This window comes from Onychostruthus taczanowskii, unplaced genomic scaffold, assembly GCF_017590055.1.
Source record: "Onychostruthus taczanowskii isolate IOZ18803 unplaced genomic scaffold, ASM1759005v1 scaffold2, whole genome shotgun sequence".
Classification (NCBI taxonomy): Eukaryota; Metazoa; Chordata; class Aves; order Passeriformes; family Passeridae; genus Onychostruthus; species Onychostruthus taczanowskii.
In genome coordinates this window covers 1330317-1346603 of record NW_024499239.1, presented here as the reverse complement: position 1 = coordinate 1346603, position 16287 = coordinate 1330317, and the positions used below count along the sequence as shown (strand labels likewise).

General features: G+C 36.8%; 1 protein-coding gene across 2 annotated transcripts in view; it reads left to right on the top strand.

Annotated features, from left to right (window-relative positions):
• The window catches only part of ZDHHC2 (zinc finger DHHC-type palmitoyltransferase 2), a 35599-nt gene extending 19552 nt beyond the window's left edge, over nucleotides 1-16047 (top strand). For both annotated transcript variants that reach the window (XM_041403022.1, XM_041403023.1), the window contains exons 7-13: nucleotides 4527-4647; nucleotides 5404-5536; nucleotides 7529-7655; nucleotides 7821-7913; nucleotides 8916-9025; nucleotides 9509-9586; nucleotides 12250-16047. In XM_041403022.1, the coding sequence (XP_041258956.1) occupies nucleotides 4527-4647; nucleotides 5404-5536; nucleotides 7529-7655; nucleotides 7821-7913; nucleotides 8916-9025; nucleotides 9509-9549 (625 nt within the window). In that variant the 3' untranslated portion in view covers nucleotides 9550-9586; nucleotides 12250-16047. The remainder of the gene's footprint in view (nucleotides 1-4526; nucleotides 4648-5403; nucleotides 5537-7528; nucleotides 7656-7820; nucleotides 7914-8915; nucleotides 9026-9508; nucleotides 9587-12249) is intronic.
• Nucleotides 16048-16287: the final 240 nt, after the last annotated feature.

Genomic DNA, 16287 nt, shown 5'->3' with positions numbered 1-16287 from the left:
TGAGGTACTTCTTTATGTTTTTACAAGTATGGATGAAGTAGACTTCTGATCAGTGAGAAATTATTTTAAGAATTGCATCTTTTCTTCATCAAGTTTGACTATTACTGTGCTTTAGTTGCAATGATGGGTGAAGTGCTACCCTAGGTTTGAAACTAAAGGGCAAGGCTGTGCCTAGTTCGTTTTACCAAGGCTCCCAGGACAGCTGGAGTGGGCTTGCTGGAAACACCAGGTTAGCACTTCCAGTTTTATGGGTTCTTTGTTTTCTTTCGTTCTTTCTCCGCTCTGCCTCCCTCGTTTTGCTGCCCACACAGTGGTTTTGTTCGCCTCTCTTTTCTTAGCAGCCCTTGGAACCAATGGGTAGACAGGATGTATAATTAGTTTTATGTCAGTTTGGCAGGTGTATCTCACAGAAATAATTAAAGGCAATTGCTTAGTAAGGTCCAAGTTTAGAGGATTGAATAGTACATGGCAGTTCTTCACCATATAAAATGATCAGAAAAGAAGAATCCCCTGTGTTGGACAAACTGAATGGTAGATGGTTCTAAGCAGTTGTTTTGACACTTTCTTATATCAAATTCTAGGACAGAGGAGGCTCTGTTCTGGGGCAGGAAGGGGTGCTGTGGTCCCCCTGTTTCTCTTGGTCCTGACTACAGCATCTGCCATAATGTAATTTGATTTTAAGCATCTCATCTTATTTTGCATCTACATGGTAGATACAATAGAAAGAAATAGTTAGCAGTATAGAGTTTTTTTGCTGTAGGAATAATCAGCATGTGAAAATTGAGGATGTTCAGTAATAGTAGTGTGCTTCTTAAAAAAAACCACAAACAAGGCCACAACAAAGTAAACAGGTAAAACCATTGAATGTGGAGCAAATTTCCTAGAACAAAAAAGACAGTTTCCTTTTTTCAGGTTTTTAATAGCTGCCTTGTCGAAAACTAAGAAAAACAGTAAACAGTTGCCAGGCTATTTCTGACAAAATATCAGTGAAGAGTCTCAATATGACTATTATTATTCATTATTATAAACACTTCTTATAAGCTCTGTGGTCTGTTTGGCATTATTTTGTGCTTTTATGTCTTAAGACATTTACATGAAAATGTCCTTCAATTTCAGACTAAAAAAAAAAAAGCTTCAATTTCAGACTGAAAATCCATTGTATCAAATAACAGATTATAAACAGTACTTAGGTTTTGTGTAAAGGGACAGTGAAGTGTTATTTCACTAGGGCAGAAACTTCTAGAGAAACTCTGTTTTCCTCTCAGTAGCATTTGCATACTCTATATGTTTCCACTCTTCTTAATTTAACAACATAAACATACCCAGTTTGAGAGAGTATTTACACTGCTCATTGGTTTTAATCTAATAAGCCATGGGTGCAAAAAATAAAAATACAAGTAGAGAAGGTAATTGAAAGATGTGTAGTGCTTCTTGATGGAGAGGTGTTCTGGCCTCCATCTAACAGAAATTCATTAGAAAAAGAGGTATTTTGTGTTTTTTCCTAATTTGAGCAGATGTTCACAGCTCCTTGCTCACCCTGAAAAAAAGAACTATGTGGAAGAGATGAAAGAGTTTTGGAATACTGCAGAGGTGCTGATCAAGTTTTATAGTCACCTGTAAAGACCCACGTTCAAAGGTTCTTAGGGAAATATATGGCTGTCTTGCCAACAAAATTAAGGGTGCAATTCAGTATAATGGATGGGCTTCAGCCTCTCTGAACATCATTAGGTTCTGCTTTTCTTTTCATGTTGTGATTTTTTGGTGGGAGCAAGTTGGATGGGAATGAACGGGGAAAGAACTCCTGTGATGCTTAGGGAGAGCAGGGAAACAGCAATGAGAGCTGTCTCTCTCTAATATTCTGCCAGAAGGATTTCTGGAGAGAGGATGGGTAAAAATAATCTGTGGAAAGTAAGATGAAGCTCTTGGAAGGCAGAGGTAATGAGAGGTTGTCATGTCCTAGCCCCAAGTTAGCTGTCTTCTGCTCTCTGGCAAGCTTTATTTTGGCTGTCACTCCGGCACTAATGGAAGCGCTGTGATAAACAGAAATATTTAATGCTAAGTGCCCACTAACTACTCTGAAAGGTTTAAGTGATGCATTGGGCATTTCTAGTGCTGCTGCTACTCACTCTATACAGATGGACATGCTGGTGGGAATCCAATGGTTTGAGGCATCACCAAAAATACCGTTTGTATATAACACTCTTAGTACTAACAAGGTGCATTTAGGAATACCTTAGAAATAATTCAGAACATCTCTCCTTTATCTTTTGAGTGATCCAAATAGTTAGCATCTCCTGGGTTCTGTGATGCTTTTTGTTAACTGAATTGCATCACCTTCAGTAAATTATTTCTTTGCCTAGCATTTTCAGTAAACTAAACCATCAGACAGGAATGATACATATTCTTCTTGTACTTGCAAATAGTGTTTTAACATGTTAGCTGTAATCCAAATTGTTATTCTGGACTGTTCTGACTGTATGAATGTTTCACTGCAATAACATACCATTATTTAGCTGGTTGTTGGTATATTTATCAGTTTTACTCAGAAATGTTAGACTTCCAATCTAACCACCATTCTTGAGATTTGAGATTTGATGCTACATGCTCAAACAGTACAATTACAAAACCTTGGTGTTTACCTTCTCTTCAGTGTTCTGATGAAGGAGATTCTTTTCCAATAAGACCTCTGCAGTCTGGGGCCTTGTCAAATTTGAAGGGAGCATAACAATTTATTTTATGCAAGTTTATTTTGGCATGTGTGCCACGTGACATTGTGCAAAACAGCACATTGATACAAAAAATTTCATCTTTGGGGAATAACATTTCATTTGATATTTTTTTTTCCTCACATCAAACAGTGCCTTTAGCAATAACAGTTCTAAAATAAGTACCCTGAAAGGAAAGTAGGATCATCATAGAAAACTTGAACCTAAATTGCTTACTTTCACATATTTAATGAAAAAGCCCACTTCACTGTGGAGAATGTAATGTTTAGTTTTCGATAAGAATAATGATGAGCTTACAAATATATCTTCCTTAATTAGAACAATCTGTTGTGAGTGCTTAACTGTAGTTAATATGAATGCTTAGCTATTGCTGCATGTTTAAATGAAAATGCAAAATTTAATATTTAGCCAAGATGTTACGTCTTGTCTAAATAAAACGTAGAACAGACTGACCCAACTCACTACCCACCCTGAGAATGGGTAACAGTAAGGTACAGTGAAAATTTCTTTGCTATTTGAAGATTTTACCCTTATCTGATTAGCATACCTTCTGCCATTAGCATCACCATCTCCCTAAAGAAGAGAACAATTGTGGTAACTTGTCCTGCACTTTTGGAAGCTAAAGTTGAGTCTCACCACACGTGCTTTTTTTTTTTTTTCTTTAAGAATTATTTGTCAATACACAGGTATCTTTGTGGATGTAGTCTTCTCTTAATTGGCTGATCATTTTGACAGCCAATTGAATTGACAGTATCAGTTAGGTTTTTTTAAAACTCATTTGAAGAGTTCTGTCAAGGTTAGTGCGAAGATAATTTTGATTAGCTTCTCAATACAACCAAATAAAAGAGGAAGCAGTTTACCAATAAAACACCCATGGGGAGCGCTCCAATACTTTTTCATTTGGTGGGTGTAATATCATTATATGTTTAATCGACCTCTAAAATTCCTAATACTTTGTATGTTGTCTCTAATGGGAAGCTACTAGGGTACTAAATGCACCCTCATCATCATAGTCTATACTAGTTGCTCATTATCATGTATAAAAATCTTTGCAAATGGGAGGCAGGTGATCTTAAAGCCCATAAGTGAAAATAATAAAATGAGATTTATTTTAACATTTAGATGTGTTTCTAATGTCTTATTCCCTGTCATATTGTCACTGGTATGGAATGTTTTCTATTCCAGAGTAGCATTTCCCTCATTTTATGTAAATATAAATATTTTCAGGAATCTCCTATGAATGCTCTTACATTTGAGAATCTTACTAAGAAGTTTTATAGTATGAGAAGTTTTAAGCATATAGTATGATTAATGAAGGAGGATCTGGATTAAATGAGACTGCTTTTATTCTCAAAAAATTCAGTTAAGTTTCAGTTCCTGGCTTGTTACTGTCCCTGTTGACATGCAGTATGCCTAATGGTATAACATGGATACTTACCTGCAAACTAAAAAAAAAAAATAGCTAACTGCAATCACATTTACATCAGATGTGCTGAGAAGAAGTTTCATATCATAAGTGAAAATTTAATTTCAGTAAGTTGTTGAAAGCACTGTTAGCTGGTAAAGTTGTTTGGGCTTTTTTTGTGGTGGTGGTGTTTTGATTTGGGTTACTACACTGATTTGCAAATTGAAGCTAAATCCATTCCAGTAGCTTCAGGCAGCAGAGATAGGAAGTAAAACTTGGTTTACACGCTGGTATAAATGTTTTTAGAGTAAATAAGTTTCATTTAAACTGGATTAAAGCAAAGAAAACTTTCATGATGTTTCATGCTTACGTGTTTATTTGTTTCTTTTTATCAGGGTGAACAACTGTGTAGGATTCTCCAATTACAAATTTTTTCTTCTCTTCTTGGCTTACTCGTTACTGTATTGCCTTTTCATCGCTGCAACAGATTTGCAGTACTTTATCAAGTTTTGGACAGTAAGTACTCTGATCTTTTGTATTGTCTTCAAGTGTGTGAAGTTACTACTGTGCAAGAAAGCCAAGATTCTAAGGGGACCTAAACTAAAGATGGACATTTTTACAGGGACATGTAGTGACAGGACAAGGAGAAATGGCTGTAAGCTGAAAGAGGGCAGATATTGATTAGGTATTACAAAGAAATTCTTTACTGTGAGGGTGGTGAGGCACTGGAACAGGTTGAACAGAGAAGTTATCAATTCCCCATTCCTGGAAGTGTTCCAGCCGGGTTGGATGGGGCTTTGAGGAACCTGGTCTAGCTGAAGGTACCCCTGTCCATGGTGGGGCATTGGGAACTAAATGATTAAGGTCCCTTCCAGGCCAAGGCATTCTGTGATTCCAAGGCATTGCATTGTAAGCTAGTATCTTCTAATGTCATGCACAAAAGTATAGCCTATATATGCAATCATAGCCTTCATTTTTTTCAAATTATTCTTCTCTAAAAACCACTTCAAAGTTCAGATCTAAGTTTCAGATTCTTGCTCTCAGTATTTATAGTTTCCCAAGAAAGAGCCTGTTTCTTTAACTTAGATGCTGTCACCAACCTAATTGCATGGCTGTCTGTACATAGAAGGTGTATAATCCATTTATTGATATTCTTGTTGTGTGGTGTATTTTTCTGTGTGCTGAATTTGATTTGGCTGAATAGGGGATTATTAATAATCAAATAAAATAGCTATTTCCCCAATTCTAATGGCTTTTTTTTTTAATTTTCAGAATGGCCTTCCTGATACTCAAGCCAAGTTCCACATCATGTTTTTATTCTTTGCTGCAGCTATGTTTTCTGTCAGTTTGTCTTCTCTCTTTGGGTATCACTGTTGGCTTGTCAGCAAGAATAAATCTACATTAGGTAAGTAGATTTAATGCTTCTCTGTTTGACAGCAAAAAGTAAATAATAAATGTATCTTATGTGCACGGGAGTAATGGAGGAAGTGCGAAATTCTACACCGGTTCCTTGCATCTTGGTTAGAAGACTCCCAAGTTCTTCTGTTCCCTGGAAATTTTGACTCTTTCTCTTGCCCAAAAGGGCCAAGTTATTAATAAATTCAGCATTCTTCCTCTCACTGCTTTCCACCCACAGTTTGTTAGCAGAAACGGAATAAACTAAAAAAATTTAAATAAATCAAGATAAATTCCTAATAAATGTGAGAGCACGCCATAGTCCATCTAACATGTAATGTTTGAATGCACATGTGTCTGATCACAAAACATAATAAACATAAATAAAGTCCAGAAGACTTCAGTGCCTGTTCTCTACTGCATGCTGGACTGTAATAATGCCAATTTGCGAAGTAGTCATTAAAATTTCTAAATCTCTAAATGCTTTCCTGTTGACGTAAGCTGATTTAAAGTAGGTCAATGAATTGACCTGTTTTTTCCTAGTTTTGGATTTGTTAATGATGATTTTGGTGATTAATGGAAGACTTTGAAAATAGGTATCTGTATCAATGGAAGAAAGCTTGTTTCCTTCAAGATTTCCTCTAGGATTTTTGAGTTTCTTCAGTATTCTAGCAAATCATTGACTTTCAACAATTTTTTACTGGTATTAATTTCTACCTAGGTATAAGTAGAGAAAAGTTTTATTAAAGATGCTTATTTGAATGGAAATAAATTAGTGTTCTGTTTATAAAGTGATCTTACAATTATAGTGCAAAAAATTTCTTCAGAGGTAATCGTAATGCATTACACTTCTAATTCAACATTTTGTGTTTTCAAAACAAATGGAATCCAATACTGGTAATATAACATGTTTCCTGCATACTTAAGTTACTCAGAAAGATCTGGGTGTCTCTTCCCATTTTACTTTGGGAAATTGCTCAATATGTGAAAAACGCAGTAATTTGGTGATGAAGCCATGACGGTGTCTCTTCCCATTTTACTTTGGGAAATTGCTCAATATGTGAAGCCTTAAAAATGCAGTAATTTGGTGATGAAGCCATGATAGCTTTAAGTGTTACTGTGCTTAAATCATCCTGGGCATTCTTTTCCTAGCTTAATACGGGCATCTGAAAGGATGCCCCCATTTTCCCTTCCCCCTTCTTTAAACCCCATTGTAATTAATGCACACTGCATGTGGAAGGTCATTTCCAGCAGCTCTTGGCTGGGGTTTGACTGCAGAAGGACAGTCTCAGCATGGTTCTGACATGGTTTGTGGGAGCTGTACTGCCAGGACATCAGGACAGAGCTTGCCTGCTATGTACAGCCAATTAAGGGAATTAAATGGCTATCAGTCACTTGGTGAAAAGTGAATGAATTTTCTGCTTCAGGCACTTTGCAACACTTGAAGCTATATTTAGCTCTCTTCTCCAGAAATTTAGGTTGGATAGCCAGGGGGAATAGTCTGGGTCTATGAGCAAAGAGGTTTCTTTACGCAGTGGTAAAAACACACAGTATTTTCATACCCCAGTGTGTGTGTAAAGCTAGTCTTACTACTGAAGTAGGTTAACTTTTTATTCTTCTCCATTACTTTGTCTGTAAGAAAAAGTAAGAAAACCTTTGTTTAGGTTTTTCTTTCTTGAACGCTGTCTGTGGTATAATCACAGACTGAAATCTTCATATAAACATACCATGCCTTCTTAAAAACTGAGTTCCTCACCCTTCCTTGCCTTGATGAGGGAGGAGGGTGAAAAAGACTTGCACCCTTCCTCAGCCCCTGGATATGCTCCACACACACAATGCCTGTGTAGCACTCACTGACTTTGGCTTCCAAGAGTGCTCTCACTCTCTTTCTCAGTCATTTGGGCAGTATAGCCTTTCCTCTAGGGTGAATGGCAAAGCAATTGCCTAAGTACTGGTGGGAGAGTAACCTGCAAAGAGGTCTAACTAATCTTTTTCTTTTAAGAGGTATTCAGAGCGCCCATATTTCGTCACAGAACAGATAAGAATGGTTTTAGCCTGGGCTTCAGCAAAAACCTAAGGCAGGTGTTTGGTGATGAGAAGAAATACTGGTTGCTGCCCGTGTTTTCAAGGTATGCTGTTGCTAATGCTTAATTTGTTTAAACTGTTGAATAATCAGCATCCAGAGTGTTTGGGGGATGGCTAGTTTTTTGAAATAATATATAGTAATAAATAAAAAAACCTCTTCAAAGTTGAGAGGTTTTTTGTACGTATGACACTAATTCTGAATTTTTCAGTTTAGGGGATGGTTGCTCCTTTCCAACTTGCCTTGTTAATCAGGATCCTGAGCAAGCTTCCACACCTGGTGTACTTCATTCAACATCCAAAAGGTAATCTGCTTTTGTTACCCATTTCATATAGTTGATCTTTTTTTTTTTCCTGTGCACACACAAACAAAATGATGTATAATATACTGAAAAGTGGTAAGCAAATGAAGGTAATCTTCAGATTTATATTTAAGTATATGGAAATGAGGCAGGGTGGGTTTTTCCCCTGATGTGCTTTGTCTCTGTTCAGTGACATTCCAGGACCTGAATTTTTCACACCTGCCTAACAATCAATATCAGCAGTACTCTTTATGCATACATGTGAGATGGTTAGTTACACTGCCTGTGATACACATCCATGGCTTTTGGGGATGCCTGCTTTTTCTTGTCTGCTGAAAGCTGCTCCATATGAGAGAATCATCCCTAATGGCACTTGGGCCAAAGCACAGGAAGCTGAATATTAAGTGTTGTTTCTGCTGATAATAGAACATGTTTTATTAATTCTTATCCTTAATGGACATGACTTCTTTAAAGTGTGAAAAGTATGCATATTCTCCTTTGAATAAATTCACATTTCATCTCTTTTGAAACATTTGATAAGTATACTGAACATGAGGCTAAGAAATGATAATGAAATCATACTGACAATCTTTTATTCATAAAAGAAATATATGACATTTCAGCTTGCTGTTTACTGATGTTTTGTCTTACCCCAGCATTCTGTAGCTTACGTTAGGAAAGTGATTTTGGAGGTGTTCTCTCCACTACTTATCCTGTCAGTTTTGTTGTAGTGAAGAAGAATATAGGTAAGAGTGCATTTGGGGCTGAAGTACATGTATTAATATAAAGTAGCTGTCAAATTAATAATCCCTGTGCTTTATAGATTGTGCTTGCACTTGTGACAACCACAGTGTAATGTATATAATGATAAAAAAGTAGTGATTCATCAGACAAGAAGCAAGGTGAGATAAGGAAAATACTGCGTATGACAAACTGTTTGTAACGTGTGGTAAGATGATGAAAAATTACTGCAGTTCACTAATGTTCTTTTTATTGGTGCTGCAGTGAGAACCATCTGTTTCCTGCAAAGCCGTTGCGCGATTCCCAGAGCCACCTACTTACAGATGCACCATCTTGGCCAGAAACTGCTGCAAAGGCTGACAAGGGCAAAGTTGGTAAGGAGCTCACTTATGCTGCAGTGATTTAGGTTGTATAAACTAATTTTGGAGGATATATTGTTACAATGACCGTGGTCACATGGCTTGTATTCATGAACGAAAATTCATGAAGCTTTTTCAAAATACATGCTTGTAGCAAGTTCCATGTGTCAAGCTGCTGTGCCTTTCCCATTTAAGCCTGACCAAGGGATATCAGAACACTGATACCAGTAGGTGCTAATTATTTTTTAAGCTAGGCTCGATAGCACCTTTGACAACAAATTTCTTATAAAAGAGGTGACACCTATTTGCAGCTAGTGAAAAGCTATGTAATAGACACGGGTCAGGACATGACTTGGTAATAGAGTAATGTCATTAAAATGATTGTTAATTCATAGTTGTATTATTTACTGAAATAATGAAATGTAATAAATTTGCTGAAATAATGAAATCATGAAATGAGACCTTTTTCTGTGGGAATACTATTTTTTGTCTTTTAAGGTATGAGCAATCCTGCATTAACCATGGAAAATGAAACCTAATTTCCCTTAAAAGAAGCATCTGAATACGTAAGGAAAGGTTTGTTAATATTCTCTGTATTTATTATTTTATTTGATGATTCCTTACCATTTGAAGATTGCACAAAAGAAAATTACTAAAATACTTCCTATGTGTCTTCTTTATTTCAGTTAATTTTTTACCATGTGTAGTAGCACATGAATTCACAGTTTTAAACTAAACCTCCTATTTCTTGATGTGTCATGTTTGCAAATTAATTTGATCTTAATACTCATTGCTTTTTAGGTAATAGTCCAGTATAGTATTATTATTGCCTTTATTTAGAAAGATACTGAAAATTGTGAGTATTCAAGCTGTTCAGCCAATATTTCTAATGCTGAGTTTGAAAATTAGGCTGGTTCTTAACACTGAATGAAAAGGTCATGGCTTTGCCTGCTAAAACAGGTAAAAGTCTATCAAATGATGAAGCAAAAATAATTTAGTCTACTATATAAGCTATATAGTCTTGCTCTGAGTCAGGTACTGAGCTGCATCCTATTTAATAGTAAAAACTTGCTGCCTACTGAAGAAAAAAGGTGTCCATATGACTTCCTGAGGATTTAATCACCTATTGTCAAAAAACAGCTGATATTTTCTTGATTTCTTGCATTAATATCTTGCAACACAGACTTCTCAGAAAGCAAGTTGGAGAAGCAGCTATTAAATTCTGTTAGGTACATAACAGGAGCTGACATTTACCCTGGGTTGTGGAGAATGAACACAATCATCACATTCACTCTAGTACTTGAATATAGCTAACTCCGCCAAAACTTATGGAATGAAATTATTTTTTATTTAAAACTGTATAAAAAGGTTGACTCCAACCCTAAGAATTTTTGTATACCAAATAATTGGTATGGAGGAGTTGTTGCAGCAAGGTCATTTCTTCCCTGGTGTTGGAAGCACATTTTCAGTCATCCTGAAAAAGCATCTCAAGTGAACGTCCTTCATTTATGTGTGGTGTGACTCTTGGACATGCTGTCATGGCTCTGAGGTTGCTCATGGTCCCTCATGGAAGAAATGAAAGGCATGGGAAGTCATCAGGGAACTGCAGTGATTGTTACTAGACCCATTTGCACTGTCAAGGTGGATTATAAAACTAGTATGTGTGCAGATACCAACAGATGGGCCCATAGCTGGTACCAAAAAGTTCCCGAAAGTTCAGTTTGGTTCATGAGGGAAATTTCAAACCTCTTGGCCCTGACATTCTGGTTTTGTGTTCAGTGATGAAGACAGAGTTCCAGATATAGGTACATCTGCAAACTTGATGATGGTGTAAAGTGTTAGAGGTGTTGAAAATGTGGGTGTCAGATGAACAGAGTTAAAGAGATGAGTGAAGGAAACTCATACGGTGTCTGCAATTTTCACTGCTCTGTGTATGATATTTTAATAGAATATAAACCCCTCATTTCTAACCCTTTGTTCAAAATGTAAAACGTTGCATTTCTGCACTGTTTAATCCATCAGGTCTTTCAACAAAACAGCAGCTTCTGGAAAAGACTAAATTACTTACCTTCTGTTACTTTACTGTCTTCTTTGAAGAGTGTGTACATTTTATTGGAACTTTGTCATTCATATTACTCTGAATATCAAACATAGTCTGTGACTGTTCTAAAGATGTTAAAAGTGGGTGGATTTTCCCATCAGTTTAGCTTGATAAACATCTTGTGGTCTCTTTAAATTATTTTCTTCTTTTAAGAAGAAAAGGTCTGAGCAAGAGTCGTGTTTGCAGTCAGATTACTTCACTCTGTGGGTTTGAGGGTTTTGTTTGGTGTTGGTTTTTCTTTTTGGAGGCATCCATTTTGGAACATGGCTTTTTAAAGAGAGACTACTTTCAGAGGAGGTTATGTTCCAAAGAGTAAGTCTAAAGTCACATAAAGGGGCTCCTGGAAGGTGGTTTTGCCTCACTTGGATTCATGCACTTTCAGAAGGGCAGTAAGAACTACTAATTCTGCGTATGAGCACAAGCACCAGATTGCTTATACCTTTAGCTCTGAGATATTTCTGTGTGGCAGTTCAAACTTTCTGGAGAAGTAACAAAAAAGATAGATTACTGTCTACATAAATGTCACATACAGTTGCTGGAATAAGAGCCTCTATATAAAAAGTTCTTTTAGCTACTTCACATGTAACTTCATTACATTATTGTCAATATAGTAATTATATTTGTTCCTAGGGATTGAATAGAATACTTTAAATACAGCTGCTGAAGTCACCACAACAAAACCAAGTAATTCCACCTTAAATATGAAAAATACAGCCAGCAGCCCCTGCCAGTGTATTAGAACTAGAATTTCTGTCCCACTGGAGGATCTGTTCAATATCCTGCATCCTATAATACTTCATATTTCACCAGAGGACTGATTACTGAAAGTGCCAGATGTAGTTTACACTAATGTAATAGAGAATTATTTTTTAATTATGTTGGTATCTGGAAGTAAAAATAGCTTGTGTCATTTTATAAACTGGTGGCCTGCTTGTTGTGTAGTCAGTACTTATCACTGTCATCCTGAAGTAGATTAATAACATACCTGTGAACAGTCTTATTGGGTTCCTCTTCAGGGTGGGATTTTTATTCTGTTAGTCACTTTCCCCTTCAAGCTGATGAGACTTGTTGCAATAACATAATTTTTAAGTATTCTTAGATTGTAATAATGTGTTTTGTGATTAATATTCTGTTCCAGTTTAAGAACAAGCTGTTGTTGGAAGGAAGATGCATTCTTCCAAGTATCAGCCCTGTTGGCCAGCTGCTCCTGTCTGCTCCTCTATGGATGTGCTCAGAAAACAAACTTGACAGATGATTAGCTGTCTCCATGTCACTGCTTGAAACACAAAACTAAACATACTACTTCTGAACCATATAAAGGATGTTTCAACTTAAAATTACTGGGTTTGAATGGTGAAGGATGATTGAGTACTAGAAAGTGGTAAAAAAAGTCTACGTTTACAATTGTAAAAATTCAATGGCTGGTTTTACTTTGATATTCAGCACAAGAAAAATGTGAACTCCTTACTATCAGTTCATGTTCTTGGCTTGGTTTTGAAAATTCACCTTTTAATTGAAATTGTTGTAAGTAGTTGACTTGAAAATCAAATTTTTGCACTACTGGCTTTATGAATTGGGAGAACAGCCAGTGTTGATTAGGAATAGTTTAGTGGCTTGGTAGACTGTATTTTCTTTTGAGCCCTTGATAAGCAATTTTTGAAGAAAACCTAAGTCAAGTGTCTGACTGTTTTTGGAACATTTTTTTGAAAACATTGTAAAAGCTCTGTTTTCCCAAAGGTCTGCAGTACAGATAGTTGGAAAAGTTGTTGAGAGGGAAAACAATCCTTTGGATAAATGAATGCTACAGTGGGCCACTGCTCAGTGATGTGATGAAAAGCCTGTGTTCAGGGGGGTAATACATAAATGAAACCGGCCAGCTGGGGATTTTAATAGAAGCTTCACACAATAGTCCTATGAAATGGGATTTTGTTGTCCCATTTGGAGCTCTTACCCCTTTGGAAAGCAAATGCTGACCCTGAACTTTGATCCAAAAGGCTTTTTACTAACCTGTGTTAGTTACTGAGGGCCACTGTCTTTCAAGCTCCCAATTTCCTATTAATATTTGTCTCAGATTTCTTTTTTCACTTTTTCTTCAAGACACTGCCTTTCTTACTGCATAACTTAATGAATACCATGTGCAGTCAAGGTGACTTACTGGTATAACTTGTGATATTTGCATTTACAGGACAATGGGCTTTTGATTGCAATACCAAAATGCCAAGCTGCTGCACATAGGAAATCCCATTCAATTAAGTTAGGAGCTAGCAGCTTTTTTAGGATCCGTTTACTGACCAAAATAAAAGATGCATTTTTGACTTTCAAAGTCAAGGAAGTTTCAGCAACACAACTCTAATTAGTCTTGTGCCTTTTGTATACACTACATTTAAGGTATCAGTGTTTACATTTAAATGCAAATTTCTACTCTGAAAACAACTTTAGGAGGAACTTAGTTATGCTTTCTAGGGGACTAGATAAAAAGAGAAGTCAAAAAAGAAAGGTGAAAACCTCAGACTGTGCTGAGTTTGGTTGAAACAGGGAAGTACTTCTATTATCAAACCTGAGTTACTTAGTAAGTTGGTTCACAGTGTAAAGATGCCAGTCACTTGTTTAGGAAACTGGCAGCAGGACTAATGATGTAATTCTGAAAGCAAAAGATACTATCATTAACTCTTCTACCAGCAGGTAACTTCAAAATTTGTCTTTCTTGGGTTTGCAACTTAAGTGATAGCTGGTGTAGCAAAATGTGGCTTTTTTTTTTTTCTTTAGTGAGGGAAAATATTTATTTTATTTTTTCTTTTAAATCTAAAAATTTTACCAGCCTGAAAACATCTGTTTATTGCCAGAAGTGCCAGAGTGTGGATCCCTTGATGTAGAACACCTTTTTTAAACTAGCATGAAGGTAGCATACAGTTTACATTATGCCTGCAGAGATCTAGTTACCAAAAGATTTTTTGCAGCTCTTTATTCGGTGTTGTTCTGTCAGCTTACCTCATATTCGTGTTTGTTTAAAGGCGAACTTGTCAAGGGATAAGGGGGAGAGGGAAAATATATTTTTTAACACTTCAGGTTCTCTATCTGTAGAGTCTTGTTTTTTATGCAGTTAGTCACAGGGTGGTTTGTCATGGAGCATGCATTTAAAAATAAGTAGGAAGTTCAAATTCAGCTTCAGTGTGTCTTGCACCATATTCTTCTGTAAAGACAAAAGATTTCCTCCCCAGCAAAACACATCATGGAAATGGATCTCTCTAATGTCGGTTTCTGTGTCCAGGGCTCTGAGATCTCCCAGTAAGGCTGGGGATCAATGTAGAGAAAAGACAGGGATAGGGGATCAAGAAATGCCTGGCTTCTCCAGGTCTCAGAAGTCACACTTGGAAAGCACAATAGCCCTAAATATTCTGCAGTTTTGTTGTAGCCAGAGGCTGTGCCCCTCACAGAAAACTGATGGAGGCATGGGAAACAGTCACTGATGAAGGGAGGAGAAAGAGAAAGAAAGGATGGTAGCTCAGATGTGAACATAGAGCAGATCTGAGCCAGGGTCTGTAGCTACATCTGCTCTCTGGATGGGCATGAGCTGTGTCTCCATGAAGAGCACTGTCAGCAGGCTTTGAGGGTTCCTGGCAGTTCTCACTGTGTAGAGTATGGACAAAATCGAGTTAATCATGCTCCAAATTATAATTTCTGATTATATGACTGTACTCTTGGCTTTAAACTCTCTTAATACTTTCTATAATAAAGTGAAAATTCTCTTTTTGACATACTGACCATTGTCAGTGTTACAATGCATGCAGGAGAATTTGTGAAGAAGTCAGGGTAGCAAGGATGCAATGTTGTTTGTCTGCATACACTGATTCTCCTGTCCTTTATATTCTTGCTAGGCACTTTACTACAGCCTTTTGTGTAATTTCTGTATTTTTTTTAAGGAGTGCTTTTTACCTACTGTACAGTTACTAATCTACTTTTTTGCTAAAAAGAAAATATCCCTGATATTTGTCTAGAGGTATGACCGCGTTTCAAGCTTTAGTGGAAACTGGATGAGTTCTGCAGACTCCTCAGATGGGCCCGAGTCCCAAATGACAGCAGAGTTAAATTTATTTTGTATATATGTAAACAGTCATAGGAACCATAGCTCCCTACATGCGTAAAAAATGTCTTTTATTTGTAGGTTAGAACAAATCCAAAACATCTGCACCAGAAGTAGTCCACACATATTCTGTATCAGTATATGTACTGGTGATGGAGTACTCAAAGTCTTCACAGAGAACTATTTTTGTTAGGAAAATGGAACACAATCTTTGTGAGCAGTTAAGATAGAGCTGCTGTTATGCACTTTAATTCTTTGACTTGAGAGAAAAAACTCTGTCCAGTTTAGGTTACGAACTGAAAGTTCTTTAGCAGACTATGGCTGGGCAGGTAATGAATGAAACACAAAATCACAGAGTAGCAGAGGTTGGAAGAGACCACCACTGCGGTTATCTGGTCCCTGCTCAAGCAAAATCATCCTAGAGCACATTGCACAGTATGAAATACAGATGGTTCTTGAGTATCTCTTGTGAGGGACACTCCAGAAAGGAAACAAGTTTGTTTCAGTGTGTGGAATGCTGTAGCTGTTTTTCATCATTATTTGGACTGAAACCTAATTTCCCTTAAAATAAACATCTGAATATGTAAGGAAAGGTATGTTGCTATTCTCTGTATTTATTATTTTATTTGATGATTCCTTACCATTTGCAGAATGCAAAAAAGAAAATTACTGAAACACTTCCTATCTGTTTTCTTCAATTAATTTTTTTAATTAACTGAGAGTTCTTCCCCTGGTTTGGTTGACTGGTGTGTGGAGGGGTGGGGGGAAACAGATTTCTACATAAATTTAGTGTATAACTTTGCCACATGTTAATGTGTTGCTCACATAAATAAATGCTTCCTGTCCAGCATGCCATGTATGTTGTAGTAGTCATTGACACACTACTACCAGTTTTACTGATGGTGTACCTGAACAGCAGATCATCATCTCTGCTAGGGCTTCACTGACAGCATAGCTGCTGTAATGTCCCCCCTCACTCCTTCACCAGGAGTATTTTGTCAGTGTATTTCCCTTCTCCAAGGTTCACCTCACAATGCACTGACACTGGAATAGGTTGAGAACAAACCAGTTCTTTTATCATCTCTCATGGGTGAA